The 19072-nt window shown below is 47.2% G+C and overlaps 7 protein-coding genes across 7 annotated transcripts; 4 read left to right on the top strand and 3 right to left on the bottom strand.

Moving 5' to 3' along the window:
* Positions 1–190: 190 nt before the first annotated feature.
* Positions 191–1463, top strand: PEX2_100230 (uncharacterized protein; the record flags this gene model as incomplete). The annotated part of the gene is made up of 4 exons (XM_016747293.1): positions 191–457; positions 534–758; positions 833–984; positions 1061–1463. 4 exons carry the CDS (start codon positions 191–193, stop codon positions 1461–1463), a joined length of 1047 nt encoding a protein of 348 aa, XP_016601768.1.
* A 532-nt stretch (positions 1464–1995) lies between these two features.
* On the top strand, positions 1996–2684 carry PEX2_100220 (GNAT family N-acetyltransferase; the record flags this gene model as incomplete). The annotated part of the gene is made up of 2 exons (XM_016747292.1): positions 1996–2389; positions 2455–2684. 2 exons carry the CDS (start codon positions 1996–1998, stop codon positions 2682–2684), a joined length of 624 nt encoding a protein of 207 aa, XP_016601767.1.
* Positions 2685–3394: 710 nt separating this feature from the next.
* Positions 3395–5161, bottom strand: PEX2_100210 (myo-inositol transporter; the record flags this gene model as incomplete). Its single annotated transcript, XM_016747291.1, has 4 exons — positions 3395–3670; positions 3725–4563; positions 4616–4921; positions 4975–5161. 4 exons carry the CDS (start codon positions 5159–5161, stop codon positions 3395–3397), a joined length of 1608 nt encoding a protein of 535 aa, XP_016601766.1.
* An 894-nt stretch (positions 5162–6055) lies between these two features.
* On the bottom strand, positions 6056–6825 carry PEX2_100200 (uncharacterized protein; the record flags this gene model as incomplete). The annotated part of the gene is made up of 5 exons (XM_016747290.1): positions 6056–6156; positions 6217–6344; positions 6403–6529; positions 6586–6614; positions 6668–6825. 5 exons carry the CDS (start codon positions 6823–6825, stop codon positions 6056–6058), a joined length of 543 nt encoding a protein of 180 aa, XP_016601765.1.
* Positions 6826–9629: 2804 nt separating this feature from the next.
* Positions 9630–12419, top strand: PEX2_100190 (glycoside hydrolase family 2 protein; the record flags this gene model as incomplete). The annotated part of the gene is made up of 5 exons (XM_016747289.1): positions 9630–9760; positions 9823–10779; positions 10835–11265; positions 11339–11574; positions 11658–12419. 5 exons carry the CDS (start codon positions 9630–9632, stop codon positions 12417–12419), a joined length of 2517 nt encoding a protein of 838 aa, XP_016601764.1.
* A 1022-nt stretch (positions 12420–13441) lies between these two features.
* Positions 13442–15243, top strand: PEX2_100180 (Major facilitator superfamily domain, general substrate transporter; the record flags this gene model as incomplete). Its single annotated transcript, XM_016747288.1, has 4 exons — positions 13442–13658; positions 13712–13981; positions 14036–14709; positions 14779–15243. The coding sequence occupies 4 exons, from the start codon at positions 13442–13444 to the stop codon at positions 15241–15243; spliced, it is 1626 nt and encodes a 541-aa protein (XP_016601763.1).
* Positions 15244–16246: 1003 nt separating this feature from the next.
* PEX2_100170 (uncharacterized protein) lies at positions 16247–18549 on the bottom strand (the record flags this gene model as incomplete). The annotated part of the gene is made up of 4 exons (XM_016747287.1): positions 16247–17125; positions 17199–17505; positions 17560–18267; positions 18329–18549. 4 exons carry the CDS (start codon positions 18547–18549, stop codon positions 16247–16249), a joined length of 2115 nt encoding a protein of 704 aa, XP_016601762.1.
* Between the last annotated feature and the right edge of the window lie 523 nt (positions 18550–19072).

Raw genomic sequence — 19072 nt, 5'->3', positions numbered from 1 at the left:
AACTGCTGAGAGGGGATTTGCATCCGAGCCACCCTTTTCTGGGTACTGGAAATCAAATGTGCGGACTACTAGATCGCGCAGTGAGATAATAAAAGCACAAGGCATATTCTCTCAGCATGATTATGGGCTCTAATACTTTCCTTCTTTTCTCTTTTCAAGTAACTCACCCCCCTTCACATATTTTGGTTCAATGGGGACACGCTTCAAAGGTGATACCAAAGATCCGGCCGTCAATGTGACCACATGGGTCCTCTTGGTCACGATCATTTTCAGTGTCTCTGCTCGATTGGTCACTAAAATTCGACTGTTCAAAAGGCTCACCACGGATGATCTTCTGATAATTGCATCTTTGCTTCTTGGAATCGGTCAGAGTATTGTTGTTTCGCTAGCAGTTGAGTCGGGTTATGGAAAGCATTCTAAAGATGTCTCCAGCGCCGAGATGGAACAGGTGATGAAAGTACGTATCTTCCACCTTCTCGACAATCACGTACTTGTTTTGCTTTTGGAACCAAGGCTGATGTGCTCATCTTCAGAACCTTTGGGCCGGGTCTCTTCTGTACCTTCTAAGCCTCACGTTCTCGAAATTATCTCTGGTCGTGTTTATCCGGAGTCTTACACCATCCGCCAAAGATAAATGGCTCGCCCGAGGTGTCGAGGTCATTATATATGCCTGGGTAGTTGTTGTGATCCTTGGAACTGCATTTCAATGCTCTCTGCCACATACTTGGGATTTCCAGAATGGCCAGTGTTTTAACCTGGTTAGTGATGTCTTCTTTTGTCGCTATCATTTCCTACGCCCCGACTTTGAACAATACTAATTCGATTCAACGAGCCCATCCAGTTAACTTGGCGTTACTTCATCGCTATATCCAATATCATGACCGATCTCTTGATTGTCGCTCAGGCAATGATCCTTATTTCTAGTGTCCAAACGACCATGGGGCGACGCTTGGGTTTTGCAGGTATCTTCCTGCCTCGGCTCTTGTGAGTAACCCGGCTCTACGCCATGATCTCTCTGCCATAGTTCCAAACTCAAAACTCATCCTCTTTCCCTCTTTAGTGTGACGGTCGCAACGCTCGTCGAGCTCGCTTTTATTAAGAAAGGCACGGAAACCAACGACCCAACGTTTCAGATGTGTGAAATCACCATTTTCGAAGTGCTCATTCAGTGTCTAAGTATTGTGACAGCCTGTTGGGGACAATTGAACCCCTTCCTATCCTGGATGCGATCGAACGGGCTCAAGCTCGATGGCGTGGAAGAGCCGACTTCTTGGAGCTACAAGATGCGATCGCAGTCGCAGTCACAGGGGCGGTGCGAGTCGCGGGACCATAATGTCAAGTTCGAGAACAAAACCTTCCCCTTACCGATGCGACGAGATCAAATTTTGGTTACGCAGGATTGGGAGGTTGATAGCAAGTCAAGCCAGACGCACATAACGGGGGAGTTGGAGACACACCCCTAGCCTAGCAATGGTGGCAAGTGGTCGCCCGGCCAACACGGCTACTTGACAAATAAGCATAACAAGCTTTTCACATCCCGTCTGGCGAAGGGTCCCGATATATTCCGTAGATAGCGTGCGTTCTTTTGTTCATGGACGCAATATTGAGCGCATCGTATGATAGGACAGGGGGTTGTTGGGGGCCAAAGCATAACTTCTCATCCTACCGGGCTAAGCTTTTCGTTATGTGCGGCATTTTGGAATTTATCCATGTCGTGGGCTTACGAATCTAGGCAACCATTGCAACTTCTCTTATCGGTTCGCAACTCTTCCATCTTTCGAAGGTAAAATGCACTTTTCCCCCTTCTAAGCCGCCCCTTGCCCCCGGAAACCACTAAGCGGGTTTAATTCTCACTCTGGGGCCTTCCAATTATTTTTTACAGTGAAATAGCCCCTTCGTTCATAAAATTGGATTAAACAAGTTTGTCTGGGTGTGAATTCCCTAATCAATATCTTTTCGATATAGACTTGAACACGTATTCAACCCAATTTCAACATGGGATCATCATCCAATCCTCTTGTGCTAGAACCAGCGACAATCCAAGACGTCCATGGTATCACTGAGGTATGGTTCGCTTCCTTTACACAGCCGGTGATCGGGCAAAATTTCCCCAACACCCCCGGTATGCGCCAATGGCACCGGGATTGGCACATGGCGGATATTCAAAAGTCCCACTGCAGATACCTGCGAGTAGTTGACCCCGAGTCGAAAGATGAGCAAGGCCGACCGTGGATAGTTGCCTTTGGCAAATGGGACCTGGCCATGCCTGATGAGCGAGGTCGTCGCTTTCCGATTTGGCATGCGGACTCGCCTTACGAGCAATGCGAGGCTTTCATTACAGAACTGGAGCAGGCGAGGAAACGCGTCATGGGTGACGAGAAACATTACTGTATGGATGAGATCCCTTCGAAAGTCACAAAGAAATAATCACTGACACACGCAACCGAAAAAAAGACCTGGATACCCTTGGTACTCATCCTGATTATCAGCGGCGCGGAGCTGGCTCTATGCTTGTCCAGTGGGGCTGCGACCTGGCAGATAAGGATGGTGTTGCGGCCTACGTGGATGCTAGCAAGGAGGGCGTATCGCTTTACCAGAAACATGGCTTCGTGGATTTCAATCCACCCGATGCGGATGTGGCTGCGATGGCTCGCCGTAAGGTGGCTCCGAGCGATTACACTTAACTTACGGACTATTGTTAAATAATGCGAGCTCTGTCATTGGAGAAAAGGAGAAAATAAGTTTCACCTTACTCGCTCGGATATTCAATCGTCCCTAGTTGTTGGATCTCGCTGGGGTTTATTCCATAAACCTGCCCTATCGCATTAGTTTTCTAGGTATAGACTACCTCCTTAACACTTAATGCAGCATTGCAAGCGCATCTGTCATACGATCTATCAACTTGACAGAATAGCATACTATTCTCCTCCGAGATCCTCGAGAAACACATACGATGACATTTCCACGTAAGACCGCCAGTCACGAGACTTAGTATTGCGTTCTAGCTGCTTCTTTCTGGGGAAATACAACCTAGTCCAGCTTCATCTAGAAAAAGGAGCCAACGTGAATGCGTAGGGCAGCAACAACGAGAATTCTCTGCAGCCTAATTTCATAAACGGGAATCTAGAGGTTGCCCAGCTCCCTATCTATCACCCGGGTTGAACAATCTACCGAACAAGCCCGGGGTACCGAGCTTGTGGTAGAGCTTTCATTATTAGACACCACTATTTGCAATACACACACTCCGTGAGTTACATACTTAACCGCAATCATTTGATTATCCATTCTTAAATACATGGAAGTGGAAATACCCCGGGAAGAAAATTTATCTTCATATGGTAGATGTTGTTGAGAAAAATCCTAGTTAGGTGTAAGTGATTTCGCGGCCTCAGACCTAATGTCCCAAGATCATTGTTTCGGCCTTGACATCGTATTTGTGGTCTTTCTGCCACTTCTTTGAATATTTTACCCCGAATCCGTCGCTGAAAACTTCTCGGATAGCTTCCAACGGCATCCCTTTGCACTCGGGGTAGAAAAAGACTACGAAAACCCAACCGAAGAAGCAGATTCCGGCATAGAACCCAAAAGCACCACTTGGGGTCCAACTCTTCATCATGGAAAGGAAAGTCGATGAAATGATTATGTTCGTGCTCCAGCATGTGACGGTGTTCTAGTCCCGCTCGTTAGCATGTGTATCAAGAACATGGGATACGGGTGGACATACTAGCATAGTTCCCACTGCTCGAACTTCGAGAGGAATTAGCTCAGTGCCGATCCATGCAATAGTGGCGACGCCAGACGAAAAGCAAGCGACGTAGCAAATGATTGCGACGAGAACCAGGGTGCCTGGCCAGCCAACATTGTTACTCTCCACAACCAGGGTCTGGGTATCTATTGGGATATATCGAAACGCAATGACAGCGACGATCATGCAGATTGACATTCCAAGGACGGTGATTGTCAGAATAATACGACGGCCAAATCTGTCCACAAGTACGAGATTGACAATTGAGAAGACGAAATTGGTAGCGGAGACTGTGATGCCGACGGCGGTGGAATTGCTGAATCCAACAATTGAGAATAGCGTTGCGGCATAATACATTAGAGTGTTAAACCCTCCAAGTTGACTAATTGCCATAACCGTGCAGGCAGTCAGAACTGCACGGCCGGTAGAGGGTGTGGTGAAAATTCGTTTAAAAGTGACCCACAGGGATTCCTTGTTCATAGCTTGAGTCACTTCTTGAATGGATAACTCGATTGATCTTATTTTAGCTTGCCGTTGCTCAACCGTCGACTTCGGGTATATTCGTAGAAGAACAGCATTTGCTGCTTCCGCTTTGCCATGAGTAACTAGCTGTCGAGGTGACTCTGGACAGAAAAACAGTAACCCGGCGAGTAAAAGAGCTGGAAAAGCTCCAATACCGACGGTCGCTCGCCATGCCTCGCCTTTTACACCAGCAAAGGCCGCACCTAGTGCGCTTGCCAGGAGTTGTCCGAACGTGACACTCATGTTGTTGAACGCAACCATGCGGCCACGGTATTGCGCAGGTGCTAGCTCGCCAACTGCGGATCGGTGAGCCTATGGAGACAGCTACTTGGGAGGAAAAATACTTACTGTAGAGTGGAACGATCATAGATGCGCTTCCTACTCCGAGACCTACGACAAATCTTCCGGTCGCAAATTGGGCAACAGAAAAAGCGCTTGTCTGGAGGATAGTTCCAATCACGAATACTAGGCAAGCGCCCCAGATAGGCCAACGACGACCAAATCGATCAGCAGTGAGACCGGCTCCTACTGCGCCAACCAGAGCTCCGCCACTTGTGAGGGATGTCACCATTTCCTGTTCATTCGAGGTAAGGGCATGGCCGAGCGATGATTCGATTGTGACTAGAACGGCGGAGATATAACCCGTGTCGTACCCTACATAACACCTCATTAGCCAATACTCTCTCGCTGTTGCATAGGTAAGATACCGAATAAGAGACCACCGATAGAAACGACAATGGAGATCAGCCAAGCTGTCTTGGAGGCAGCTGTTGCCTCGATGCTGCTGAGGTCGGACTGATCTTTCACATAGTCTGAAGGGTCAACATGTTCTATCTGTTCAACAGAATCCTTGGATATATCCTCCAATTGCTTTTCTTCTTTGTCAAGGCGCATGTTGTTATTAACCTTGGTGTCAGGAATTTCAAACAATAGTCGAGGCAATTATGGGGATAAAAGATATGAGAGTCAACAGGAGGGTCCTTCACAGGCAATTGGGGTGATTTATAGACATGTGCCAATCGACAATGCTTCAATTCAGCTTACCATCAATGATCCAAGACGGATCGATTTTGGACCGCGAAAGGCTATTTCCCCACGGGGGTGCATTTCCCCACGGGGGTGGGGGTGGATGATACTCCTCATTGGGTTGCCATGGATAAGATTTGCGGGAAATTCGGCTTTTCTGGGAGGGGCTGTGGCAAAAACGAGTTATTTGGCGATTATTGGATCACCCCTGGGGAATAATGCCAAGTCAACGTATCACCGTAGCCGGGGAATACTTCCTCAACGAGAAGGGATTCTTGGGACTTGCAACTGTCGTCATATTCCCCGCCATTCCCCCGCAATCTGCAAGGAATTTAAACACATCATCCGCATTAAGCCTAGCCGATTGGGTGCTGAGGGCGCTTTGAGGATTGGCCATGCAGAATAATCGGCTCTAGTACGGCTAGGCGGGCGTGAATCCCACATTCACACTCTATGGTCGTTTGAACTTTGCTGGCTCAAACCCCGGCACTGCGTACGTTGCATGAGAATTTGTAACGCAATATTAACCCACTGGGAATAATACAGTTTTTGTTAAAGGAGTGTATTCGTGCGAAAAATTCACAACTAAGGCTCAGATAACAGAAATGCTTATAGAATATCGCTCAAGCGGGTGAACGAAAAGAATGTCAACGGTCCCAAGGGATGTGTGTCATGGATGCAAAGCCGATCACATAGGAAAGAGCGTAAACCCTTATTTCAGAATGTGTAGCTACTTGTCCGCCACAAGGTTTCCACCACTGTCTAGATGGCCACGACATCAACCCAGAAGCGAGTATCGTCGCTCTGGTATTTTTCATCACTCTCAATCTGCTGTTGGATCCATGCTACGGCATTGATGTATGCTGTCGATAAATTTAGCCGATCGGTCCATGCACTAGGGGATTGTATCAGATGGAACTCACTCGTGATGTCCTCCGTGCCCGGGTTGTTGACACCTGATTCTCCATTGCGGTGGCCACTGAACCAGGTTTCATAACCGTAGTGCTTCTCGCCGTCATGACGAGCTTGGATGTCCTTCTTCAGATCCGAACTAGCGCTCCAGTATTAGCCAATATATACTTAGGCCTGCAAAGCACAGTAGAACTTACTTGAGAATAGCACCATTGCTGACCTGGTCTACGCTCTGACCGAGGAATTCAGAGGCAGAATTTCTCAGAATGAACCAATTCTGCTTGAACACACCGAAGTTGGTGCCGTCGCCTGACTTTCCATCACCTAAATTATGAATGTTAGCACCACTACTCGTTTCGACGGCCAACATTTGGACATACCATATGTGTAATCAGTAGTCATGGTGTCGCTAGTACTTGTAAGCTGGGATATTAGGCACAGAGACCAAAGAAGCAAACTTACGTCTCCAGCATAGCAATGGCCATGTCACGAGTGTTGCCACCGGCATTCAAAACCTCCTTCTTGCGAGCCCCAAGCCCAGCAACGGTGTAGCTGCCCCGGTTGTCTGCGACCACCGCAGACACGAAAGCCAAAGAGGTGAGAAGAGAGATGAGCTGCATCTTTGGATAAGACGAAAACGAATGAATTGTTTACTGGTTGATTCAGTTGGTAGATTTGTGATGCTTCAACATTTTCGAGACCAGCAGCTTCCTTTTATAAGGGAGATTTCACACTCGTGGATACATGCTATGCGTATGTTGTATTCAATATTTGGACCAACGGGAATAGTATGACTGAATTCTTGTCCCACTTCCCGTGTGAGAATTGGAAATGATTATCTTGTTTCAGGATTTGATTCACAGTAAATTGGAAAGTTCATTTGCACTCTGTGTGAACCTGGTAAATATAAGGACACATCCCCATTTTTCTTCTTGTTTGCCGCGCGGATCTTTCTCCATTAATATGGATGTAGTTTCAGGTACTACACTAGTCTCAACCTTCCAAGTATAGTTCAAAGGAGATGATGTGTTCTCACAATTGAACAGAGAAGTAGGTAACAAGGGGAGCCAAATATGGATGGGAGGAGGAGATTTGTGAGACTGCATATCTAAATAACTCGGAAAAGGATCAGGCTTTAGGTCAAATGATATCATTGAGAAGTGTTATCTCTGATAATGTGAACAACATAAATATTATAAACAGGATCTACACTTTGGCGAACCTCGGGGGTTCCTCGGAATTTCCTGTTTCGATCGGACTTCCGCCCACCGGGGGCTAGGTACAATGGGCAATTTACGTAATCCAACCAGGTGTCCAAGTGCTGGAAGTGTGCATCTATAAGTCTCTTTGTCCTCAAAATATCTCATAAAAACGTTAGATTCAGCATGATCAACATGGGTCTTCTACATATTACAATGGGGAGAAAAAGCAGAATTTTAACACAGCAAGTCCAGCTCTGGGAACTTGGCCCGCCCGTTGTTAGACCGAGCAGGCCCATAGTTGAGACCCCATTCCGATTGTATTCCAAGGTTGTTCGAAGAGCCAAGAAGTAAGAGCAGGGTATCTCTGTTCTTGTACGGAGTACGGAGTACAACATACAGTAATGATAATCGTGCCAAGCCCCCAACGCACCTTCCCTGTGTTGGTGGGCCCCAGTCAACGATCAGTCAGTCCCACTGAACAATAAATCGTGAAATCAAGTACCTTCGGTATCGGCATACCATACAAAAGGTACAAAGGTACAAATCCTTTTCTCAATCCTCGAACTAGATAAAGGGGAGATAAGTGGACTAATAATGACACAACTCTCTTTGTATCGTTAGAATGCGAAGATCAACTTTAAATAATTAATATATATATATGTGTGAAAAGCAAATTAAAAAGCACTAACTATATATAAACAACGGAGGAGTTAAGTTTTTATTCCGCTCTTGAGTACATCTGAAACCTGTTATTGATATCAACACTAAATGAACTAACACCCTCTTGGATTACATGTATAGACCTGTAATATCTTTGCCTACGTTGTATATAGGGGGGTAAGAAAAGTAAAAGTTGTGGTTTATATTCAATTTACCGGTTATATGGGTAACTATACAACAAAATCCAAGTTCATGATTTATTATTTAGTGGGAATTATCACAAGGAAGTTGTGTTGGGCGCTTGGATTAGCCTCAAGGAACCATGAGTATTGATTTTAAGCTGGCCGAGAAGAGGACAGCATATAAGGGAGACATATGGGTGCATGTCTGCTTGTCTAGAGAAAAGAATGAGATTATTGAAGAAATTAAGGCTGAGGCTATGACTTTAACACTGCTTCTACGTAGTATAAACTCAGTATTCTAATTCTTCCACCCCAATGCAATTTCGTGTACTTCTTCTGACGCGCAACTGGTTTAAGCAAGGGATCAAATATCAGTTCCCCTGCAGTCCCTCCATCCCCTGCCCGCCACTGTATCAGCATCAAGACAAACTCAGTAACACCTGCTTCTTGTCCCCTCAATGACCGCATGCTTTTCTTTTCTCTTTCTTTCAAATCCTCCCTCTTTCGAAATAAGATTGGGAAACTTAAGGCTATGTGCTTCTTCTCGCCGTAAGATGAACCTGATGATTGAAAAATCAAAAGGCCGGCCCCACAAAACAATTCTGAGAACTGATCGGATTGTTGGAATACCTATGATAATAAGTTCACTATATCATCCTCACCAGCGTGCCTAGGCTCCATATATCAACACTATATTCGCAATCAGCTCCAGTGATAACTCCTAGGCTCGAAACCTACTTGGCTGCACAGCATCATTAGGAGAGGAGTTGTCTCCGGAAATAGAAAGCACGAAATTCGCCGTGATTACGGGCCTCTCTAAGCTATCTACTTAAAACCCGAAGTTATTTTGTGAAAGGTATATTGTTCGACCCTTTGAGGATTTCTAAGATTGGATTATCTACCTAATCCCGGTCAACCGCGTCGAGTCCAGGGTTGTATCTAAGAACCATAGTACGGCAGTGTTGGGCGATCACAACATGTCAAAAGGCGGAGTTCCTCGGACTACCTGTTTTGATCGGACTTCCGCCCACTGTTGGTTCAAATAGGTAATTTGACGGAATAAAAAAGAGGTCACAGCTTGACATTTTCGGCCGATCTAAATTGTAGGTGGGGTAGCGGGTATCAGAGGTAGCCTCGCGGCCTCTAAAGATATTGTATCAAGAGGACGATGATTACGTCCTATTCAGATGGACATGTTGCATTCTCTACGGAGTACATATTTCAACCTCAATGGTTCAACCTGCACAGAGATGGACCCAGTTTCTTTCAAGTGGCCCCTGCTAATATAAATTCCCCATTCCATCCCCTCCAAACCCGCTCTTCAATTGAATGCGCCCTGAAAGATAAGCGAAAAACTTGTCTTCTATCTGAGCCGCAAACATGCCTTTTTTCAAGCAACCCCTTTCCACGGAATGGACATTCAAAGACCGAGATGACGAAACACTGGATGCGTGGATGCCCGTGTCGGTAGTGCCTTCCACCGTGCAGCAGGATCTGATTGCAAACAAAAAGTTGCGAACTCTACCACCTTACAATATGACATGGACTGGACTGACGTTTCTTTATCATATAGGCTTGAGGATCCTCACCTAGGCCTAAATGAACTCAAGGCGCGCTGGGTCAACGAGAAGACATGGGTGTATCGACACGTTTTTCAGCGACCGGAAATACCTGCTGGTGCAACCGTCGCACTGGTGTTCGATGGCCTGGACACTTTTGCCTCAGTTAGGCTCAACGGTGTGGCAATCCTTGAGTCTAGCAATATGTTCATAGGCTACCGCGTGGATATAACAGAGGTCCTAGGGTTACCCAACAGCAAAAACGTTTTAGAGATCGAATTCGACTGCGCCCAGCTCAAAGCGACCGAGCTACGAAGCAAGGACCCGAATCATAAATGGGTCGGCATTTTCGGAGATAAGGCGCGCTTAGCTGTGCGCAAGGCTCAATACCATTGGGGTTGGGATTGGGGCCCAGTCATCATGACAGCTGGTATCTGGCGTGAGGTGCGATTGGAAGTCTACTCTGCACGAGTAGAAGACCTATGGCCGCAGACAAACCTCGCTCCTGACCATAAATCCGCGAGTGTCACAGCAGTTGCTAAAATTGATGCGGTCAATTCGGAATGCTATGTCGCTCGCTTCCATTTGACTCTACGTGGACACGAGATCGCAAGCCAGGAGATGCCCATAAGCGCCGATAAAAATGCCCAAGCCACTTTTGAGGTCAACAATCCCGAATTATGGTGGCCACATGGCTACGGCTCTCAGCCCTTGTACGAAGTGTCAGTCTCTCTCTTGTGTGATGGAAACGAGCTACACAATGTGTCTAAGAAATTTGGTATTCGTTCCGCCGAAGTCATTCAGCAGCCGGATAAACATGGGAAGTCATTTTTTTTCCGAATCAACGGAGTAGATATTTTCTGTGGAGGTTCTTGCTGGATCCCTGCCGACAACCTCCTCCCTAGTGTCAGCGCAGAGCGATACCGGCAATGGATCGAGTTAATGGTGGCGGGTGGCCAGGTCATGACCAGGTATGCTAGACCAGAACCTACCTTTTAGAGGCCGTCTAACGATAATTTGAAACAGGGTATGGGGTGGCGGGATTTACGAAGACGATGCTTTCTATGACGCTTGTGATGAGCTCGGCGTACTGGTATGGCAGGACTTTATGTTCGCTTGCGGCAACTATCCAGTATGGCCGGACCTACTAGAGTCTGTACGACAGGAGACAGTCTTTAACATACGCCGATTAAGGCATCGCCCTTCAATAGTGATCTACGTTGGAAACAATGAAGATTACCAAGTCCAGGAGGAGATGGGACTGACTTACAACTTCGAAGATAAGAGCCCAGAAAGCTGGTTAAAGTCCGACTTCCCGGCACGCTACATCTACGAAAAATTACTACCGGAACTGGTATACGAGTTCTCGCCGGGTACTTTCTACCATCCAGGAAGTCCATGGGGTGATGGGAAAGTCTCAAGCGACCCTACTGTGGGAGATATACACCAATGGAATGGTTAGCCAACCCAATACCTAAAGAGGATTCCAATGGGATTTCTCATCGAACATTGTGACTGATGGGTTTACAGTGTGGCATGGAACCCAGGAGAAATATCAGATCTTTGACAGCATGGGAGGCCGCTTTAACAGCGAGTTTGGGATGATAGCCTTCCCGCATATGTCGACGATCGAGTACTTCCTTGAAAATGAGAAAGACAAGCACCCACAGTCCCAAGTTATGGACTTCCATAACAAGGCCGATGGCCACGAGAGGCGATTGGCGACGTACCTAGTGGAGAACCTACGCATGGCTACTGATCTGGAGGTCTGTTGTATCACGGTCGACCGAAGTATAGAGGAAGAAGAAATTACTCACACTCTACTTAGACATATATCTATCTCACACAGGTAGTCCAGGCAGAGACGATGATGTTCGGATATCGTGGATGGCGCCGTCAATGGGGTGATGATCGGAAATGCGGTGGAGCGCTTCTATGGCAGTTAAATGACTGCTGGCCGACAATCTCGTGGGCAATTGTGGACTACTTCCTGCAGCCAAAACCTGCATATTACACAGTTAAGCGAGTGATGGAGCCCCTAACAGTTGGTGTACAACGCGCACACCACGACTGGAGTGTGGTACACGCAGAACCAGCCAAACAGAGCCAATACAAGATGTGGGTTGCCAGTAGCCGACAGCAAGTGCTGTATGGGACTGTCGAGTTACGATTCATATCGGTGGTGACTGGTAAGGACCTTCGTGCTCCGGCTATCTTTGAGAATGTTACCATTTCAGCCAATGGTACTACCGACATCACAAATGGAACCATCGATCATGTCGCCGAGCCCGAGCCACATGTTCTGGCTGCACGGCTACTGATAGATGGTCAGATTGTGGCCAGGGATATTGACTGGCCACAGCCGCTAAAGTACCTCGAGTTTTCTAGTCGTGGACTAGAAGTGAAGTCTCAGCCAGGAGCATCAGCGGGAAAACAGCTCCTGGTGATAAGCTCACAGAAGCCGGTGAAATGTCTTGTCTTCGAGGAGAGGAAGAATGTGCGGATCAGCGACAGCGCTATAGATATTGTTCCAGGCGATGAACAGGTTGTGGAAATTACAGGGCTAAATGACAGTGACCCACCGTTGGAATATCGTTACCTGGGTCAATAGGCTATTTCAACCATTTTGGGATCAGGGCTGTGATACAATCGACGCTTACAGTGTAAAATGGCTACAATTTGAAAACAGAAGGGTTTTGTTATAAGACTATTTCATCGGTTGAAAGAACCGCGATGTTAGCGACTCAAGTGTGTTGTGAGGGAAACATGGTCTTCAAATTCGCGTGACACATTTTGTGAAGAATTAGTTTACAGGTTCACACATCCTACTTGTCATAAGAGGTGGCTGACATTTATTTGACTTGATTACAATCTTGAATTTAATACTTGTTGAGGCGTCTGTCTCAGGCCGAAAAGATCTCTGCTATATGATCAACATCTCTTTCTCTATCTACTTAGTTGACTAGCTTAATACATGGTTCTCATTCCATTTCACCTCTCAAATACCCCGCCACCTGCTGTAGTAAGTGGCTGGGTAGAATACATAGATATCCTATTATGAGAAGCCATATAAGATAGCTGCTTGCGAGAGACCATCGCCTGATACCGGATGGGAAAAGCAAGAAATAGAATCACATGGAATTTGATTGTGACTTGTACTAGTTACTCCGTATCCGCAAATCCGCAAACCCGCCGGTTTCACGGGGAGGTCCGTAATCTTGGGGCCGAAATACCCGAGGTCAATCCGGGGAAGTAAAGGCGGAGTGTTGCCTTTTTAGTCGAGGAGTAGGCGGAGGAAGCCGAGTCATTTTCGGTAAAGAACATGTTACCCCGGTTTTCTAGGTGGCGATCGGCTTCGATCACCCCTTCGGGGTAACTCGCACCCCCACCGGCGAGCCGAACAGCCTCTCGTGATTGGACAAATAAAGTGCAAGGAATTTGAGCAGAACCGTTTCAGCTAAGGACATCCGAGACATTCGCTAACGTGCCACTTGATACCGACGAGGAGAGAAAACCACGCGGCATCACTGCAAGAATAAATATCATGCTCCAGCCATCTTTTCCCCCACAAATTGAGTCATTATTTTTGTGGGTTACATTCCTCGGCGTGGAGAACACGACCTCTTCAGCACAATGGTGGAGAATACAAATTCAGATCAACTAGTCGAGAAAGAAGGTGCCACCGATGCTATGCACCAGGAACATAAGGAGGGCGTCAAGGTTGAGACTGTTCAGGGCTCACTGGCTCTCGACATAGCCAGGCGGACCAACCCCCCAAACCCCTGGAGCGCTCAGATGAGAAAGTTATATTTATTTTTGACTGTGGCATACCTTTGCTCAGCCGTAAACGGTAGGAGAGAGTCACTTGATACCCAATGAAAATTTCTTCACTAACCAGTTCAGGATTTGATGGCTCCCTTATGGGTGCTCTGCTTCCCATAGAGCAGTTTCGTGAAACCTTCGGCTCTGGCCTGGTCGGTTCCAAGGCCTCCTTGATTCAAGGAATGTACACCATTGGAGGTGTATGCGCGCTGCCTTTTGTTGGAGTGTTCCTGGATACTTGGGGTCGACGATGTGGCATGTTTACTGGGTCCTGCGCTATCATCCTGGGTACAATTATTGGTGGTACTGCCAACCACATGGATCAATTGCTCGCAAGCCGATTTTTCCTTGGTACGTGTCTAGACCTCACCCGTCTCGGATAGCCCTGTTAACAACATATCTCAGGGTGGGGATACTCCTTGGCCTCCTCCGCCGCACCCGCCTACGTCGTCGAGATGAGTCACCCTGCCTATCGCGATATTCTGACAGGTTTATACAATTGCCAGTACTTCGTCGGCGCTATTGCCGCTGCTGGTGCTTGCCGCGGATGCCTGAGGTTCGAGAGTTCGCTCGCGTGGCGCGTTCCCATTTGGTGTCAGTTGATTTCGTCCTGCATGGTAGTGTTAGCTGTTTGGTTTATACCCGAATCGCCTCGTTGGCTCTACAGCCATGGGCGCCGCGAGGAAGCCTGGGATGTTATCACCAAGTATCACGGTGAGGGCTCACGGGATAATGCCTACGTTCATCTGCAGATCCGAGAATACGAAGAGGCGATCAACCTAGAAGGTTCGGATAAGAAGGCATGGGACTTTAGAGCTCTCGTTAACTCAAAGGCCGCGAGATGGCGCCTTATGTGTGTGGCTATCGCATCTTTTATGAGTCAGTGGGCGCAGGCTGGTGTCACGACTTACTACATTGCCGGGCTTTTAGCGACAGCTGGTATCACTGATACGACGCGAGTGCTAGATGTCAATCTTGGCAACACAGTTCTTTCTGCTGGTTTGGCCTATTTGGGAAGTTATCTGGGCCCCAAATTCCGACGCAGACCTATGATGATCGGCGCATCTATCGCTTGCAGTGTACGTACATACGCCCCGCATGGTTCTTTTTATTTTCAATGTTCTACGCTAACATTTTTGGATATGAAGATCTGCTTTGCGTGTTTTGCGGCCACAACCGGAGTATACACAAAGACATTGGAAACAGGAGCGGCCACCGCGTCTATTGTGTTTATATTCTTGATCGGCGCTTGTTTCAGCTTTGGTTGGACCCCATTGCAAGCCATGTATGCCGTCGAATGTCTTTCATACGAGACTCGTGCTAAGGGTATGGCCATGTACTCCGTCTTCACCAATATTGCCTTGCTGGTGAATCAGTTCGGAGTCGGAAATGCTATCGACGTCATTGGATGGCATACATACATCATCTTGGCCGGCTGGAACATCGTCCAGGGAGTGTTAATCTACTTCTTTGCTGTTGAAACAAATAATCGGACCCTGGAAGAACTCACGGAGATTTTTGATGCTCCCAATCCACGGAAGAAGAGTACGGAATCACAACAGGTTTTGGTTTCTGATACTGCGAACCAGGTGGTGGAAGTTAAGGGTGCATAGGTTATTCACCCCAGTTCTTTCCTGTGTTTTTAGTTGCCACGAATATCTACCACGTTTATGTTATGGAAATGCTCAATGTTTTACTCACCGGGGTTTTATTGCTTGTTGTGTTCATGTACATTAGACTTGGTAAACGTCTATTCTAGTCTTAAGGAGTATAACGTGCGCTTTCTCTCGCCTCTATCAAACAGTAGAACCTCGAGGCAGGCTAGTCTCAGGCTCCCAACAGAAATAAATGTGAAGTACTCTGTAGTTGTTAGTTAGGTAGTCTCTACGACGTGCCGCGTTAACCTATCTACCTGTATTTGTCATACACCAAACATTACGTAGTATCATCGATGACCGCAGTGGCGAGCGGGCTAAAAACAACCTAAACGGGGCAAGCAACATGGAGGATCATAAGTTCGCGGTAGGGAGGTTGAAGGGAAAAGGGAAAAAAGAAGATATACCCAGCAAAACGGGTTGCCCACCACCCATCCTAGGTGTTGGGCCGTGCGTTAGGCTGATTATAGGATTCATGGATTGCAGAGGTTGTGCTGGATATAAACCTCGGAACTTTGTGAGTTATTGAAGCCGAACACCGAAGGTCCACTATCACCATTCCCCACCGAGCCAATTAGCACTCTGACGATCAACTGACGATGATCTACGTATATCACACTAATGACTGGGATCTACCGAAATATTTATACGTGTGTGGGTCCGAACTTAATTGGCTCGCCTTATCTGTAAGACTGGATTGGTGAGACATGTCCCTTCATCAGGTGGGCCTTTCTGAAATTCAATAGTCCTGCAGATCTGATTACATAGTTGAGACTATAGCATGATGCATTCAAATCGAGATGGGGGTTACGGAGCAAATCGGTCTTGTTGGCTTAAAGTCGGTCTTCCACGTTCTCCTGCGAGTGCAGAGTACATAGATGTGTATTATGATGCAGATTGGATTGGTATTGTTTGTGAAATAGAATTATATATATACATTGAAGGCAATGCGACGATGATCTCAAGTTCCAGAGGAGTCCAGAAAAGACATTGCCGCATCTTCATTCTGAGTATTGAGGTCAAAAATCTCGGGCCAGAGATTGCTATGATCCCAGCTCAAATACTCCCACATGTACTGAGACGAAAGTGTTTCAAACGAAGTAGCGGTCCAATCCGAAACACGGTCTCGAGCGACCTGTTGGCCTGTATTGAACGCACTCGGAGGGGGAAAACTTTGGGGGTCGAGACTATCTCCACTTGCATTAAGTGGCGATGCCCTGGGAGCCTGAAGATTAGACTCGAGAATGCCCGAAATTACCTCAAGGGAGCGTCCAGCGGTGTGCCCGTAAGGTTTCATGCGGCCAAGGGTCAACATAGCTGTTTCGACCTGCGTCTTGCAGGCTTCGAATGAAGCAGCGGAATCATTATCTGCAACGCTAGCGGACAGGCAAATTAGTGGAACCATGGTGGCCTGGAATAACATCCAAACAGCGTTCCAACCAATCATTTGATTCAATTGGGTTGTTAAGGAGATGTCTTGGATAGAAATCGCTGCAATTTCCTGGCATTTTTGGATAGCAGTGCGTTCCTCAACCCGAATGGCCATGAAGGGAACCCGTCGCATTGCATAGTTCAGTAAAGTTGGACGATAAAGTAGCATGCGATGATTGTAAAACCGCCAACGCATCACAGTACGCACTGCATATAGTGATTCGGGACATGGCTCGTAATCTTTGAGGACCGGTGGCAGGTCATGCCACCACCGAACAAGCTGCGAGTCCAGATCGAACATCTCCGTATGTGATAATGTAGGTAGCGCAGCTAACGATTCTTGAATTTTCAAAGCAATTTTCACGAATTGGACATTTTCCGTCAAGGGCAGGACCTCAAAATATGATTCCTGTCAACGGTCAATTTAGAAAGAGAACTTCAATTCTTCACCAGGAAAAGAAAAAGGGTCGGGGGATGTGCACCTTATCAAGCCGGCTAGGCAAATTAACTGTGATACTCGGGCCAAAGTAATCCATACTTGGTCGGCCGAGCGTTTCATGACCCCAGGTCTCCAAACAGCAGAGTGACCACCAGACACGACGTTTGAATTCCTGGATTCCGGACTTCTTGGGATCGAGTATCGAATGAATATCGGAAGGTTCCCGCTGCAAGCCTAATGTAACTGCCATCCGCAGCGACGCACCCATAAGGGAGTATGCGAGATTCGGCTGGCTAGTATAGTGACAATACCAGCCACCCATGAGTCCCAGGGCCTGAACGACTTCAAGGCTAGGATTCCCGAGTGAACGTAAATTTAAGTGATTCATTGAACGCTCAAAATACACGCTGTGGGTATGATTATCTGCACCTGCGGCTGTAATATTTCCCAACGCGAGAACTATATTGAGGAGCGCAAGCCATCGATCATCCTTTCGACGACCAAGTAAGTAAGTTGTGCGAAAAGCTTCTTCGTCTATGAGTGGTGCAAACGGCTGGAAGTTGAGAAAGTAAGCATCAAGCATTTGATGTTCCGTGGGTGGGGTGCCAGGTTGAGGTACAGTTTGCGACGGGGGCAATGAGTCGGTTGGCTGTGGATCTTGATCTTTACACATGGAATGAGCAAAGTATGAGTTAACTGCTGGATGGAGCCACGCAATAACCTTCAGTGCGGCTTGAATAGATGAAACACCTAGGTAGGAAGTTGGGTGCCGAGCCGACAGGGATAATGCATTGACGTCGTCCGAGATATGTCCGACTGATTCCGAGGCGCTGGCGCAGTGAATTTCATCGAGTTGCTCTCCGGGTATTGTATGTAGTGACTCCAAACCAGGCATTTCTCCCGACAATGCAGAGTCGTGGGTGTCTAGGGATGCGGCAGCTATCGATGAGTCTTGGGGCTGAGAATATTGGGATTGTGATCCGCCTGCGGTCATCAAATCTAGCAGTTTATCCCTTGAAAAATTGGCGATGTTCTCGGGGGCAGTGTCGGGAAAAAGCCTTTCAAGTGTACTTTTGTAGTCGGGCGAGGGTATTGTCACTTTCTCCGGCTGGCTAATTTGATCAGTTCTGTCGTCAAACCTCCTGGGTTTCATTTATCGGTTTTCTTCTTTACCTTTGGGATGATCGAGGTCCCGTGTACCCACACAGCTCAGGCTTTTTGTACCATCGACAAGCTTCACAGGGCTTCTCACCATCGCATTTAATTTTGCGACGACGACACGAAGTGCAGGCTCGTGGTGTAGATCCCCGGCGACTGAGTCGTTCACTGCGCCGTTTATGCTTTGGGTTACGCAACCCCTCTTCGCCATTCTGGGCTTTGAATGCGATAAACATGACAAGGGATGTCAAGAATAGAATGAACAATCAGATGCGGGGTAAAATTCGATGTGCCACATGAAAAAAGAGAAATCATGCAAAAGATAAAGGATGCATAGATGTGTGGAGATTGAAAGAGTCTAGTCGCAGAGCTTGCGAGTCCACGGGTTTTTTCGGCCCCCGATATGCAGAGGTAAGAACCTTGGAACAGCCAATGCGGGGTTCGGCTGTGTATCCATGGATCAGGGGGAAGCTTTCCAAGGGTTGCGCCCGGTGTCTCGGGTAGGCACACAGTATATTGGCATGTTGGCTATTCATAGCTAAAGGATATCCACTCAAGTCAATATTATTTTCACTCTATCCTCCAATGAATATTCTTTGGCGTCGGCCCTTCGTTCCACTTTTAGCATTCGTTTGTAACAGCATTTCTATATCACCGGGATTTCTCCGACACTCCCATGTGTCAATCTGTCCGTTTGGAATAGGCGGGGACTAAGCCTATTTAGGCAAGAAAGAGGCGGAGCCCGGGACTTTACTGCAA

The sequence above is a fragment of the Penicillium expansum genome, assembly GCF_000769745.1.
Source record: "Penicillium expansum strain MD-8 chromosome Unknown contig355, whole genome shotgun sequence".
In the NCBI taxonomy this organism is placed as follows: Eukaryota; Fungi; Ascomycota; class Eurotiomycetes; order Eurotiales; family Aspergillaceae; genus Penicillium; species Penicillium expansum.
This window is presented reverse-complemented; position numbering and strand designations above follow the sequence as displayed.